General features: G+C 52.3%; 2 protein-coding genes across 2 annotated transcripts; both read left to right on the forward strand.

Moving 5' to 3' along the window:
• The first annotated feature begins 996 nt into the window (after positions 1 to 996).
• BJ171DRAFT_228854 (adenylate kinase-domain-containing protein) lies at positions 997 to 7,398 on the forward strand. The gene is made up of 22 exons (XM_053106535.1): positions 997 to 1,350; positions 1,525 to 1,788; positions 1,882 to 2,056; positions 2,267 to 2,415; positions 2,525 to 2,830; positions 2,944 to 3,040; positions 3,359 to 3,522; positions 3,730 to 3,796; positions 3,968 to 4,014; positions 4,325 to 4,516; positions 4,576 to 4,675; positions 4,762 to 4,925; positions 5,042 to 5,108; positions 5,182 to 5,228; positions 5,328 to 5,519; positions 5,656 to 5,758; positions 5,835 to 5,998; positions 6,077 to 6,143; positions 6,251 to 6,297; positions 6,411 to 6,602; positions 6,726 to 7,173; positions 7,284 to 7,398. The coding sequence occupies exons 1-21, from the start codon at positions 1,189 to 1,191 to the stop codon at positions 6,921 to 6,923; spliced, it is 2,964 nt and encodes a 987-aa protein (XP_052962824.1). The 5' UTR covers positions 997 to 1,188; the 3' UTR covers positions 6,924 to 7,173; positions 7,284 to 7,398.
• Positions 7,399 to 9,919: 2,521 nt separating this feature from the next.
• BJ171DRAFT_463139 (rab-GTPase-TBC domain-containing protein) lies at positions 9,920 to 15,423 on the forward strand (the record flags this gene model as incomplete). Its single annotated transcript, XM_053108531.1, has 9 exons — positions 9,920 to 10,308; positions 10,450 to 10,546; positions 10,702 to 10,797; positions 11,012 to 11,232; positions 11,516 to 12,855; positions 12,935 to 13,054; positions 13,216 to 13,388; positions 13,556 to 14,938; positions 15,008 to 15,423. Exons 1-9 carry the CDS (start codon positions 9,991 to 9,993, stop codon positions 15,421 to 15,423), a joined length of 4,164 nt encoding a protein of 1,387 aa, XP_052962825.1. The 5' UTR covers positions 9,920 to 9,990.
• Between the last annotated feature and the right edge of the window lie 118 nt (positions 15,424 to 15,541).

A 15,541-nucleotide genomic window follows, 5' to 3' on the forward strand; every position in this document is an offset into this window, starting at 1 on the left:
CGACAGGATGTGCAAGGCCGTCCTGAAGCACGCCCCGATACGGACCGATGTGGTCATCGCCTTTGGCAATGCGTCATGGCGTCAAGGCAAGGGCTATGCATCCAGCCCTCGGAGGCAGCGGTTTGCTCAGTACTTTGAGCAATTCGAGCACCACCGACGCCGTCCCAATCACCATCATGGAAGCGTCAAGGTGGCCTCGACGAACGAGTTCAACACCTCGCAGGTGTGCTCCAAGTGCCTGGAGCCAGTTCGGTTGGAAGGACTCGATGCGCCCAGTGTTGCGAATTCCCACTTTGTCAGGAGCTGCAAGAATCCCAGCTGCCGGACAGTGTGGAATCGCGACGTCAATGCGGCGCGCAACATGATCACAGTATGCAGGTCGATTGTGGAGATCGGAGAGCGACCGGCGGTCTTCACTCGGAGGCTGCCAAAGTGATCTGTTTTATTTCTTGTGGCTTTGCTTGACGCAAGCACATCGCATACTACAGGTTCATGGAAACGGCTATATTGTCCCGTTTTTTTCTGAATAAAGTGTACGATGGATTGCTGCACACCAACCTCGATTTCATTTTGACCGCTCTTGCGCAGTGGCCAGACTGGTGATCGAGTAGCCACGGTATACTTTATTCAGAAATAACGGGACACCACACCCGCTTTCATCAAGATGTAGTCTGTGATGAGCTCGCGTCAAACAAAGCCATGAGAAATAGAACAGATCACTATGACAGCCTCCAAGTGAAGGCTACCGGTCGCTCTCCGTCTTCACAATCGACCTACACACTGGTATCGGAGCGCCAGCGGTGAATGGTGCTCTTGGACACACTGAATGACGGTGTAGCACCGCAACGCAGAATGGTCATAGCCAGCGTGGGTAACAAAATATTCGGCCCATGACCAAATCACCAGGGTGACCCGATTGACTGTTAACAATGCTAGTGCAGTGAAGGATTCGGATGGGAGGGTCGACGCAGCGTCTGTGTTCCGTCGTCGAAACCCGATATCTATGGGGGAGGGGCCGTGAGAGTGCAGGGAGAGGGTCTTTGATTCACTTGATATTGTGTGTCGTCAGAACAATGATCCGCTCGTTTAGAACAATACCGTGGCTGTCGGCCCTTCCGGCAATCGAGAATAGCCGCAGCCAGACCAAGCGGAGCGTGACCCATAGCAGCAACAGGCGACGAAGGGGCGATGTTCTCTGCATTTCAAAGGCAGTTGGCTCTGGACGAAGGGGCTCACGATATCCCTTTCACTCCACCCACAATGTGGTCCTTACAGCAATTTGTTCAGAACGAAACATATCAAGAAGCACGCGACTACTTTGAGCGCAACCAAATTAATCAGCTTCTCGAGGTTAGTTGATACAACGACGATCATTGAGCCTAGAGTTCGATGTTTGGGGCTTCTGGCCGCCCACCCCCGGAAGTGTGATCCTCACTCGATCTTTGGTGAGCTGGATTTCCCAGCTCGATGGACGGCGCCGTGCCCCGGTCGCTAAAACCCTGAGCATGTGCTTGGATATCACAGAGCATCATTACGGGTTTGACATTTGCACAGCCGGACGACCCGCTGCTCTTCATCGAAGATTGCATCAGCCGAATCCGGGCAGAGAAGCTCCTATCGGAGAAATCGCGCATTCGATGGGATCTGTTCATTCCCGCCGAAGCGAAAGAGGAGCAGCTCCAGCGAGAACTCTCGCTCAGGTCCCTTCTTGAACAAGACCCTCTCAGGCCAACGCTCAACCGGAAGAAATATCGCATTGCACCCCTTCCTCTGTTGCCAACAAAGAAGGTAAGAAGACTCGGTGGCTCGGTGCCGAAGAGTTACAGGCGTGGTCGCTGTCGTGCCGAGCCAACCCCATCAAATGATGTGTGTTTCCTGCAGCCCAGCACATCCAACGATCTCCAGAGAGTCTCGACCCCAGCAGATATACGCAGTGCAAGCGTGGCTTTTGCAGCAGATGCCATCCCGGCCAAGGCTGTCCTGCCCGGAATTCCACCCAACGGACAATCCAGGCCTCGAGGCAATATCGTATTCGTCCTCGGAGGTCCGGGATCTGGTAAGCAACGTCGGTGAGTGGCATTGGTGGCGATTGTCACGGTGATGATCTTGTCTTCCACTTGCACTTCCTCACGAACTCGGCTCTGGAAATTGAGACCCTTGATCGGATGCTGGCTCCTCCGAGCTCCGGCTAGAGGCAGCACCCGAAAGTCTGATATCCTGGCATATGTATCTCGCCACCGATGCTGCCGATGCGTTGGTTGACCAGGAAAAGGAACCCAGTGCGTCAGACTAGCCCAAGAATTCAAGTACGCTCACTTGTCTGCTGGGGATTTGTTGCGGCAAGAAGTCTCCAGTAATTCTCCAATGGCCAAGGAAATCGACTCAATTATGAAGGAGGGGAAGATCGTGCCGATGGTATGGCCATATGCCGCCTGCAATGAAAAAGCAACGCCCCGTGCCATGCGATTCCGACTCGGGCTGATCGACCACTTGTCCTTGTGAATGACTCTGCGGTGTGTGGCAGGAAATCACGATTCGGCTCCTCCGCCAGGCCATGGATGCCGCAAAAGACTGCCCTGGGTTTCTTATCGATGGCTTCCCGAGACAGCTCGACCAAGCCAAAGTGTTTGAAGAACAGATTGCCGCATGCAAACTTGTTCTGTTCTTTGATTGCCCCGAGCCTGTCTTGGAGAAGCGCTTGTTGAAACGGGGAGAGACCAGCGGCCGAGCAGACGACAACATCGATACGATCAAGAAACGCTTCAAGACCTTTGTCGATACCAGCTATCCTGTTATCGAGTACTTCACCCGCCTCGGCAGGTGTGCCAAGGCAGGTGCATGCTATGTGCGGCTGTGCTGTGAATAAGTCATGGCGCAGTGTGGCCGTGTTTGCGGCGTTGCCTCATTTCTTCCCCACAACCCCCCCCTACCGGGTTTCTCCAGATTTCGTCCGAACCGCCAGTCGACCAAGTTTACGCCCAAGCCAGAATGAATCTTGTCGAGGGGCCGCTCAATCATCCGAACGTTATATTTGTGCTCGGTGAGTGTGTGTTTTTGATGTGGTGAACAGAGCCAATGCACTCATGATGAATCCCGGCTGCAATATTGTTTCCTGTTTCCCTGTTTCCCTGTTTCCCTGTTTCCCTGTTTCCCTGTTTCCCTGTTTCCCTGTTTCCCTGTTTCCCTGTTTCCCTGGTTCTCTCACCGTCCCTTGGCCCTGTCGGATGGAGGGCCACCTCCTATCCGTCGTTGCGGGGTGGGGTGTGTACAGAAATGGAACTACATAATGCTCAGAAAGCAGCCATGATAATATCCATTCCAACGTGGGCTCTCGCTCCTGCTCTCGAATGAACTTTAGGTGGACCGGGATCCGGAAAAGGAACACAATGTGCCATACTGGCCAAGCAGTTCAGACTCGCGCATCTCAGCGCAGGTGATTTATTGCGGCATGAAGTCGAGACGGGCTCGGTCGTTGGTCAGCAAGCCTCCGGTCTCATGAAGGAAGGGAAGATCGTACCAATGGTGAGCCATTGACAGTCGGCTCTGGTCGACAGTGCAGTCATGTTCCCATCGGGCATCACTCCCTTGTATACCGCTGCTATGCATTACATTGCGTTCTTCCTCATTCCAGCATCGATCTGGCTCCACACTCGATCTCGATCTCGATGCATTGTGGGCTTCTGAGCCCATCAGAAAACTAATAACGTACTCAAACTCATGCCCATCCAGGAAATCACCATTAGCTTGTTGAGGAAGGCCATGATTGAACATTTTAATACGATTGGATTTCTCATAGGTGGGTACTCGCACAAATAACTCTAAATGGCACATTGAGTCCAGTTCCAAGTCTATCAACGTGCACAGTGGCGTTCCCAACAGACTATAGAGATTGCTGTGGTGTCAAAGCTCGGTATCGCTTCCTGCTTAGGTATCTAATCCGAGATTCCTTCAACCACGGTGTAAACAGATGGTTTTCCGAGAGCTCTCGACCAAGCAATTGAGTTTGAGCGAACAGTGAGTAGATTACACATCGGTGAACACGAGATTCTCTCATTCTTTGTCCACTAAAACCCGCCTTCATCCCCCTTCAACTTTCACTCACTCACTCACTCACTCACTCACTCACTCACTCACTCACTCACTCACTCACTCACTCACTCACTCACTCACTCACTCACTCACTCACTCACTCACTCACCCACTCACTCACTCTCTCTCTCTCACTCTCTCTCTCTCTCTCTCTCTCTCTCTCTCTCTCTCTCTCTCTCTCTCTCTCTCTCTCGCTCACTCACTCACTCTCTATCCTTGTAACTGCCAATCGTAGGTCGGACCATGCAAAAAGGTCCTCTTCTACAACTGTCCACTCGATGTGCTGGAGCAACGTCTCCTCGAGCGCGGCAAGACAAGCGGTCGTGCCGACGATAACATCGATACAATCAAAAAGCGCTTCGTTACCTTTGAGAACCAGAGCATGCCTGTTGTGCAGCACTACGAATCCGTTGGAAAGCTCGTAAAGGTAATGTGGGTTTTGTTGAATCGCAGTATGCTCATTCGGCTAACTCATTTCTCGTATAGATTTCATCAATTCCGACGATCGATGAGGTGTACGAGTTCACCAAGAGGGCCCTCGCAGATGTGCTCCCAATCAACCACCCAAATATAGTGTTTGTGATAGGTCTGGCCACGATGCTGTTGGCATGAACTTGCGAGTGTTGATAATCGTTAGTATTCACCAAATTGCTCCAACTCTCTTGGCTGCAGGAGGTCCTGGATCCGGAAAAGGAACGCAGTGCTCCCGTTTGGCTCAAGAATTTGGCCTCATCCATCTCTCAACGGGCGATCTCCTGCGAGAGGAAGTCCAAAAGGGGTCGGAGACGGGCCTCAAGGCCGATGCCATAATGAAAGAGGGCAAGATGGTACCCATGGTAGTGTGTCTTGTCATAAGTTTAGGATAGGCAAATTGGATCATGTTGATTCAAAGCCGACGGACAAGCAGCACCGATCTCGTATCTCTGTCGAGCTCATCCTTCTCGTTTCGCAGAGCCTCATCCTCTCGTTGCTCCGGAACCGCATTCAAGAGAACCAAACAGCGCCGGGGTTTTTAATCGGTAGCGTATAGCAATCATGCAGTGCTGTATCGGACTGAAAGGCTGACCGTATTATGGAACTATTCACGATTAGATGGATTCCCAAGAAGTATGGAACAAGCAGTGGAGTTTGAGCGGATGGTATGACGATACGGTTGCAAATTTCCAGTCTTGACCGCTTTTGTTTCAGAAGTAGTACGGATGACTTCGTGGCGAGCTTATTCTTATGGCGGCCGATAGATTGGCCGTGGCCGAGTTGCGCTCTCGTTCAGCTGTCCTCTCGATGTCCTTGAGCGACGCTTACTGGAGCGCGGAAAGACAAGTGGCCGTGCAGATGACAACATCGACACAATCAAAAAGCGGTTCATCACCTTCCAGGAGGAAACCGTGCCGGTCATGAAGTACTTCAAAGACGACAGACGCGTTGTGGAAGTAAGCCTGTGGTCGCCGTCTGGGCAAGCCCAATCACCCTCAAACGGGGTTCTCAATACCAATTTGTCTGGACGAGTTGAATGAACAAGCATTCATGATCACAATACGAGCCACTGACTCACATCACTCTACCTAGATCACGTCCGTTGGAACCATAGACGAGGTGTACGAACAGGCCCGGACATCGTTCTTATTCATGAAGCCTCCAGTTCAACACCCAAACATTGTCTTTGTTCTTGGTAAGCACTCGATGCGCCGTTATGAAGGCCTGAAGCTGAAGTCAAATCATCCACGGTACTGATAATCTCTATGCAGGAGGTCCTGGGTCAGGAAAAGGTACCCAATGTGAGAAGCTCGCGCGAGAGTTTCACCTTGAGCATCTGAGCACCGGCGACCTGCTGAGGCGCGAACTCGAGAAAGGAACCGAGATCGGAAAGCAGTCACAGGCGCTAATGAATGAGGGTAAAATGGTTCCAATGGTACGTATATGGCGATGATTGGATGCGACCACCTGACTCTGAAAGCGTCACGCTGTTGACCACTCCATTTGACTTCAGAGAACGATCCTTACGCTCTTACGAAGCGCCATTGAGTCGAGGATGCATAGCCCCGGAATCTTGATTGGTAAAAAAGAGTTGTGGTGGCCTCCGTGATCCGCATCTACGCCGACTGCCAATGATCGTGGCTGTTTAACACTTCCAGCCCATTCACTTATTCATCTATGGATCCAGATGGCTTTCCAAGAACAATGGAGCAGCTGGATGAGTTCGAGCGGACGGTACGTGCTTAAGTAATCATGTATTTTGACGAACTTGTCTGGAGCGCTTTGGTGAAAGCAAAGTCCGGCATAATCCGCCAGATAACCAGGCTGATATCCGTTCCTGCTCACAGATTTGCAGATGCAGGGCCGCTTTGTATTATCACTGTCCGCTCGACGTCCTTGAGTCCCGACTGCTTGAAAGAGGCAAGACCAGCGGCAGATCCGATGACAATATCGACACAATCAAGAAGCGCTTCAAGACTTTTGAGACCGAGAGTATGCCCGTGATCCAGTTCTTTGAACGCGGCGGACGCCTTACCAAGGTGATACTCGCAGCTCGGCATGAGCACTCTTTATCGACGGTTGCACATTCGATTGCATACACATTCGATTGCATGCACTCAAGTCATATATTTATTGCTGACAATGAACATGCATACTGTTAGATTTTATCGGATAAATCTATTGACGAAGTCTATGCCGAGTCGCGACGACTATTTTCCCCTTTTAATCCTCTCAACCATCCAAATTTGTGGTTTGTGTTGGGTAGGTTTCTGATGCGCGCTGTGGGCGACCACCCCCAACGCTCGAGAGCTACCGATCCGGTTGCACTCGTATGCACTCGTGTCTCTCCTCCGCGATAGGAGGCAACACTATGCCCCCTTACATCCGCACAACAGAAATTACGTCGATTCGATAAAACACTAACAAAGTCAGATGCGTGATTCAGGTGGCCCGGGCTCAGGAAAAGGAACTCAGTGCGCAAAGCTAGCTGGTGACTTTGGATATGCACACATCAGCGCCGGTGATTTGCTCCGCGCAGAACTAGATAAGGGGTCTGAGGTCGGAAAGAGAGCCGAGAGTCTTATGAAAGAAGGAAAAATAGTCCCAATGGTTCGTAGCGTTGGAGCTGTGGCTATTTACTTCAAACCCCAAGTCAAACCTGTGCGCATTTTCCCTCGCCAAGAACAAAAGCTACTCCCACTAACCATGCGAATCGACAGGAAATGATCCTGAATCTCCTCCGAGATGCTATTACGGCCAACTTCAAATCACCTGGAGTGCTAATCGGTGAGGCGCTGGATATAGAAAGGCCGGCTTCATACACACCAGAGCTTGGCTGTCAAGGCTGTAGCTCGAAGTACAGACTCTGCGTGGCTGAACAATGTCGCTCACAACGAAAATGCCTCCCAGATGGATTCCCGAGAGCTGTCGACCAAGCAATCGAATTTGAACGATCGGTAGGCCCTCTCGGTGGCCAACCGAGAAGTTGAGCCAGTCGCTGATATACCGAAACCGCACTCTGTGTCCTCCGACAGACGTCGCTCTATACTCGATTGTATCCATAGGCAGTACACACTGACTCCTTCCTATTTTATCGCTATTGTGTTGACTCGGGTAGATTTGCTCCTGCAAAGCCGTTCTCTTCTACAACTGTCCACTCGATGTGCTGGAGCAACGTCTCCTCGAGCGCGGCAAGACAAGTGGTCGTGCCGACGATAACATCGATACAATCAAAAAGCGCTTCAGAACATTCGAAGATCAAAGCATGCCTGTGATCGAGCATTTCCGGCAAACTGGACGAGTTATTGAGGTATCCCCTTGGCTGTTGCTGCGAATATCTCGAATATCGTGAATATCGCATCTAGGACGGTCAATGCCAGCTTGGAAATGGCCTGATGACTCATGAGGAGCATGAAGTGCGGCTGCATGCTGATTGGGATGTGAAATATCGTGCCAGATCTCATCAATCCCTTCGATCGACGAAGTCTATGAGAAATCTCGTCTAGCAATCCAATCCAAATCAAAGCCGTTTGAAGGGGAGAATATTATCTTCGTTCTCGGCGGCCCTGGATGTGGAAAAGGTAGCCACACCTCAGATACGTTTCATCGTCGTATCTATTTGATTGCCCGTGCATCCGACCAACAATCGATGCAACTCGCATGACCAAACTAATGTAATCGAAATCATCTGCTGCCGATAGGGACCCAGTGCGATATACTAGTGAAGCAGCTAGGCTTTGTGCATCTCTCCACCGGCGACTTGCTTCGAGAGGAGGTGCAAACGGGATCCGAGCTCGGGGCACAGATCGACCAGCTTATGAAAGATGGCCAAATGGTTTCGTTGGTAAGAGACAGATGGAGCATGTTGACGGATAGTAAGGATGCCCAGCTTGAGCTTTTCTGTCCCTCTTTCATTCTTTTATCTTTAACTATTTCTCCTTCTTTCGGTGCCAAGAACACAACCTTGAGACTCCTCACAAACGCGATGGAAAAGAGTCGTGGCTGTCGTGGTTTCCTGGTCGACGGGTTTCCCCGAACGATGGAGCAGGCCGCAGAGGTGAGCGACGCATAGCCTGTGGAAAGCGTAGGTCGGCCTTGCACTAATCCAGCAGCACGTATGGTCTAATCCTTGTGACCAAGTTCGAACAAACCATTGGGAGCTGCAAGTTTGCGCTCTACTTTGAGGCCTCGGACGAAACTCTGACGGCGAGACTGATGAAGCGCGGCGCGACTAGCGGGCGTAGCGATGACAACATGGAGAGTATTGTGAAGCGACTCAAGATCTTCCATGAGCAGAGCTTCCCTGTCATACAATTCTACCAATCTGATGGTCGGCTGCGAAAGGTAGTGAAGAGAAGAATTCGAGCGAGTTGGGCACAACAGGAGAGTCAAGTTCCGCGGGAGATTGGCATTGATGCATAAATGCATAAATGCATGAATGCGCGAAACATAACCCCCCCCATCAATTTATTCTCCCATAACAATGCCACAGATTTCTGCCGAAGGCGATATCTCCGAAATCACAGCCGCAACGTTGGACTACTTTTCAACGTCCACAAACTAAAGAGATGCAGAGACATGCTATCCTTGGATCCCTTGTACCGCACCCAACGACCCATGACGAACATGGCTACGACGACCGAGTCCGACAGAGACGGGGCAAATCGGCACGAGTCTCCATCGATGAATTACAGTTGCAGTATTTGGTTTGTCTCGTTTCCTGTCGGTGCTGTGCTCCTATCGCAAGTATACATGCACCAGCCGAGCTGAGTCAGCATGCCCTCGAGTCTTTGTGTCACTTTTTCTTGTGGACGCAAATACCCATGCGCCGGGACCAAACAGTGTGTCCAAGAGACAGGCTTTGCCGTTTCTTTTGGGAATAATGCATTGAAGCAAGCGATGCGAAGCGGTGCAGCGTGTCGAAGTAACCATGGGACACACCGTCTCATTCGGACAAATACGGTGCACTCGCATCATATCGCACACCCGGTCAAGCGGGTCAACTCATTTTCGTGTGCGAGGGAGATGCATGGAGTGAGTGGACTCGACGGAGATCAGCAAGCTGCTGCAGATGCAGTCACTGCAAGCCAAAGCACGAAGACATATCTAGTATGACGAAGAAAGACGTAGGGCAAAGAGAAAAATCGCCGGAGGACCCCGGCGAGCGGATTTCATGGAGTTTGGGTGCCATCTGATCCACACAACCCACAAGTCATTATGGGGTCGCTGTCGGTCCACAGCCAGCTCCACTCGCGCCGAGCTGGCTGTGGCGCAGTGCAGGATGACCCTCACATGACCAAGGCCGCCCAGCCACACCTCGCCGCCCAGCCCAAACGCCCGCGTCGACTTTGGTCGTCAGCACCAGCACCAGCACCAGCACCAGCACCAGCACCAGCACACGGCCCTGACGTTCCCTGAGCCCACGCCATGTTCATAAAGCCACTGGACCTGGCAGCGGTTGCGGACACAAATGTGTGGCAGGCCCATGCAGGCAATCAGCACTTTGCGCTGCAGTCTCGGAAGCAAACCCCGGCCCTCAAGTCGCTCTTCAGCTTCGCCAATATCGTTCCTCTGATCCCCGTGGCATCATCGCCTGACGCGGCCCTCAAGCGTCAGGTCGCCGATGCAGAGTTTCGGATCATTCTACGATGTGCAAACAAAAAAGAATACGTCGTTGCGGTTGATGCCACTTTTGAGAAAATTCATATGGACTGGAATTGGATCGAGAGCCATCTCTTCCTCAAGGTCTGTTAGCCAGCGCACTCGTGCATGATGCTGAGTCGCATCGTTTCTGAATGGGATCTTATCCAACACGCCGAGAATGCCGCCAAGACTGATCTCTCTGTCCAAACGGATTGGGCGCCTTGGCTGCTGCTCGGCCTGAAGCTTGCAGAGCTGGAGGCGGCCGATAGCGCTCCGACGCCCGAGCATGTCGATAGCATTATCCTGGCGCAGTTCATCGAGCTGCACGAAGAATATCATGGTAGCCGTTGCGACACCCTGCTTCATTTGGCCATTCATTTGCGCCCCTGTCTTACATCACTGTCCATGGTTGCCGGCGAGTCTCCCACCCCAGATCGTAACACACTAAGACGTACGGCAGAGCGGACTGACACGGCAACTCCCCATGTCCACCAGACCCCAAATCGGCCAGCGAGCAAGCTAAATTGCTTGATCTCAAGTACAAGATGAACCGAATATTCCCAAGCCTTGAAGACGAAGTGGTGTTGCAAGGTCGCTCTCGATTTTAACGCTTGCAAAGCCGAGTTGGGTTGACCGACCCGCTGCTGACCGGCTTGCCATGCTCTGACCAGAGCCTGTCCTCAGGACACGTTCTTGTATCCAATGTCTGCCGGGTGCAAAACGAAACTGTGTGAGACCAAAGCCAGGAAAGAACTTGCCACCAAGGACTCTATCTGACTCGATACCCCCCTCTTGACCCATGCAGGCTACAAATGCATCTTTTTATCCGAAGAGGGCGCTCCGATTCGAGGGCAGTTCCTGATCACGCGCAACTACGCTTGCTTTTACGAGTCTGATGCCGTCGATCGGCCTACGTCTCAAACTGCCTTATCAGTTGCCTTCAAGGATATCTTGAGCCTTCAGATTGTCAGTGCCAAGCGCGAGATGCTCTCAGACCCGCTCCAAATCAGCATCACGGACAGAAAGGTACGAGGATTCAGAGATTAGATTCTTAAAGACCAAGCGAATCCTCTATTGCAGCCGTACCGCATTGCTGGGGGTGAGCTATAAAGATCACTCGATCGTGATGCAACAAGTTGATCTATAGTTGCTTGGTGCACACGGACACAACCCAATAACCATGGATCACGAGCTCAAGAGCGACCCCTCGATGTGTACATCCAATTTTAACGCGCGGTCGACCACCATACATTCGTACTTGGCACCAATTGGGCTCTCCTGACTCTGTCCGCACCTGGCATGACTCAAGTACAACTTCTCATCCAATCTCTATCGAAGGGAGATATTTCGGGCGCTGACCAATTTGACCAACGCCGCAATGCATCGACTCATCAAAGGCGCCGAAAACTCGGGCCTGTCACTGGCCGATATGTATGCCAAAGCGAGCACCAACATGACTGGAGACCTATCAAACAATTCCATGAATCGAGGGGGCGGCCTCTTTGCCATGGGGAAGCTCCGGGAGGAGATATCTTCTCTCAAGGGTGCAAGTCTCAATCCGTCGCGGTCCTGGGACGAAGAGGACTTTGCCGATACCCGTCTCTCTGAAGGCCAAACCCCGAGGCCGTCCATGCCCAGCGAGAAGCGGAGTGACCCTATTCTGCAGCCGCTTTTGAACCACTCCGAAATCGTCACCAAGACTATTAATAGTGTTGGCGATCTGGACATGCAGACCAAAGGAATTGAGTTTCGCAATCTCTTCCGCCTTCCTGCTGCAGAGACAATATCGATCGAGGAGTCACCATGCTATTTCTGGCACAAGAGCACGTCAACTTCGCACGCGGGTACCCTCTATCTTACTGAGCGCTTCCTGTGTTTTGTTTCTCTGTCGATCTCGAATCCATCCAACGTGGCCCAAATCGGCCTTAATGCCCTCTCCAAGGTTACGCTGGCGACCGTGACCGACACATACACGTCGTTACTGTTCGACTCGCCACAGGACCCCATTCTTGTCTTTTCCGTTCCGTACTCCCACATTACGTCCGTCAAGAAACAACAGCCCACGGCCTTGACCCAAGTCGTCAATCTGACGTCGTTCTCCATGTCGGGCTACCTTGTGATTTCGTCGCGTAGCAAAGCAGAGTACTGGCTTTCGTTCAGCGCCGTTCCGGGGAAGGCCCGCGACAAAATCTCGGACGAAATCTTGCAACGGATGAAGTCCGTTGACTGGACATTCGACGACGACTTGGTTGTGGGAGGTAGGAACGGCTCCAACACCGAGGCGATCGGGGTTGGGGCTAGCCCCACAAATCCCAAGGGAGTCTACGATGCTGGCTCCAAAAAGAGCTCCAGCACAAGCATGGAGGAGTTCATGTCCTCGATCGAAGTCCTCAAGACCGAGGAGACTTTTGCGGCAAACATGGGAATTGAGGAAAAGGTTATTCCAATTGTAGAAATGGGTTTGAAGTTGCTCTTTGAGGACAGAGATGCCGCCAAAACGGACGACTCAAGCCTGGAAAAACAAAAGCAGTGGGGAACCTATCTGGATATGAATGGCCGAGATATTTGCATGGTTAAAGATTTTCGAGCCATTCGTGAGCTCATTATCAAAACTGGCGGCTTGCCTGATTCCCTGCGAGGAGACTTTTGGTAGGTGCATCTGCGCGCAGATCTCCCTGCTGCCCACATTACGCAAGCCATACTGACCTGAAATGGTATGCTTTTGCAGGATGATATGCTCAGGAGCCTGGTATTCGCGACCAAAGCCAGGCTACTATCGCAATATGCTCCGCAGCAATACGGGCCGTGTGTCGTTCTATATCGAGGAAATAGAGAAGGATGTTCGAAGGTGACTCTGCCGCCCTCGCGCCCTACACGCAATCGCACAGCCACAACCGCGCAACCGCACAACCGCACATACACACCGACAGTTGCTTTCCTCATAACGCGACACCCATCGATCTGCTAACGTTCACATCAACGATCGGCCCTTGGCTTCCGTCGTGACAGGAGTCTCCCAGAACACCCTGCTTATCAGTCCAATATCGGCATAGACGCTTTGCGGAGGATTCTGACGACGTATTCGTGGCGCAACCCCGCTGTGGGATATGCGCAGGCACTTAACATCATCACGGCGGTGCTACTCCTGCATTTAAAGGAGGAAGATGCTTTCTGGATGCTGTGTACGTATCGGACTTTTAGATCGGAGGTATCCTGTCGGACGACAGTATGAGAGAACGCATCGGAGCTTTTGTGCTTGTCCTCGATCTGATCGGAGTGGGTCAGCGCGCTTCGCATACTGATATGTAGAGCCACACACTTATCGGTGCACGACCTATGCTATGCAAAGGCACAATCGTCGAAAGTCTGCTCCCCGACCACTACTCAAAAACACTCGTTGGGTCTGTTGTTGACCAAGAGGTTTTCACGTGGCTCGTGGAGCAGCATCTGCCTGCCGTCTCGGCACAAATTGGGCAACTGTATATGGATCTGTCAACGATATCGGTTCCTTGGTTTGTGTGTCTGTTTCTCAACTCGGTTTCGCTACGAATGGCTCCTACTTTCCTGGATGCCTTTTTTGTGGATGGCCCAAAGTTTTTATTCTGGACGGCGCTCGCGATTCTCAAGCATAACGAAAAAGAGCTCATCCAGAGTGGAAGAGACGACGACATCTTCATTGGCGCCATTCGTGGATTTTTCCAGAGGCTCTCTGGACCGGACTCCTCCCCTGGCGACACCAAGGCAAGCGGCTACCCGCTACTTGCTCAGATCTTGTCGCTGGCCTATGGCACCTTTGGTCCACTCATATCGACGGAGACAATCGAGGCCCTGCGAGCCAGATTCCGTCTCAAGGTTGTTCACCAAATGGAGGAGACCTCTCGCAAAAGCCAGGTTCGCAACCTGTGTGAGCAGGTGTCTCTCAAGTTCGACGAAGTCGCCATGATCTATGATGAGGTCCGTCGATTGGAATACAAGCACGAGGAAAACCTCAATGACGGGCACTCGGAGGTGCTTGAACGGTCCCGAAGCCTGGAAAGCGAGATGCGCTCAGGCCTTATCCAGGCCGGTGGCTGGGGCATCCTCACGAATGCGCTGTCACCCTCGACCGACACATCAGACAATGGGGGCTTTGGCTCGAAGGCGCTCACGCTCGTGGACTTCCGATCCATCTTCCGACTGGTGTCGCCTTGGCGATCGGGCGTGGCCATCGGCGACAGGGGCAAAGACGAGAAGCAAGTCGGTCTGGCCATATGCCTGATGGATCGCATTTTTCACTATTGCTCGATCCACCACAGCTTCCAGGGCAGTGACGACAAAAACGCCGGACTCAAGGTACCGCTCGTGGATCCAAGCAAAAAGTCCATGGCCTTCATTGTCGATCTTGCAACGGTGGTGCACGTCCTCGATATTATTACAAAGCAACCACTTCATGCACGGCTTCGGTTCTTGTTTGATCTGCATGACGTGGACGGCGATTCGTTTCTGAGCGAACTGGAGCTCAAGGCCGTCATGGACAGTCTCCTGGAGATGTTTGACCAAAGTCGCCAAGAGCCAGTCCGCAGCAATGCTCCTGTGTCGCCGGTGTCGCGCGGTGACGAAGCTTACCTCGCGGCCGTGAGCTCGTTTCTCAATACCGCGCTCAAAATTGGCGGAGGCAAGAGCCAGAGCGAATCGACAGGAAGCAGCCTGCTCATGCCCTTGCACCAGCTCAAGAAGATGGAAAAATCAAGCAGTTACTATGGCGCGCCCAGCATCGACTCATCGGTGCTCTCTCTAGACCCGTCGAGCCGAGCCGAGGTAGCTTCATTGCGTAGTGTCGGTCCCGGACAGTCCTCCCTCTCAGGGCTCCGACCTGAGGCGACCGGCCCTTCTCGAACCATGGCTGAAGACTTGCGGGCAAAGCAGCAAACCGCGTCGCCTGTGCTCTCCCTGCCAAAGAGCAGCGGACGAGCCCGATCGGCATCGACATCTTCATCACACCTCTCCCGAACATCGACTGAAAAAAACACCCCGATGTCGGTCCGGACAGCCAGTAATTCCAAGAACGGCAACCACGTCGATGACAGCGCAGCCTTCAGGCTGTCATTCAACGAATTTCTGTTAGCGATTCTCTCTCAGAGCGTATTTGTCGAGTTTTTTGAGCGGATTTGGACGCTGGTGCGAGGACCCGACGGTTCCATGAAACTGAGCTGGAAGAGTGCAACCTTCGCGAAGTGAAGTTGCAAACACCGTGTCGACCGACCACAGGCAACAACTCTGCTACAAACCACCCTCCCGAATACATGGCCAGGCTGTATATGATGACCAGTCATCTTTCGTGATACAATCAGTCCAG

The sequence above is a fragment of the Polychytrium aggregatum genome (assembly GCF_025602895.1).
Source record: "Polychytrium aggregatum strain JEL109 chromosome Unknown BJ171scaffold_47, whole genome shotgun sequence".
Classification (NCBI taxonomy): domain Eukaryota; kingdom Fungi; phylum Chytridiomycota; class Chytridiomycetes; order Polychytriales; genus Polychytrium; species Polychytrium aggregatum.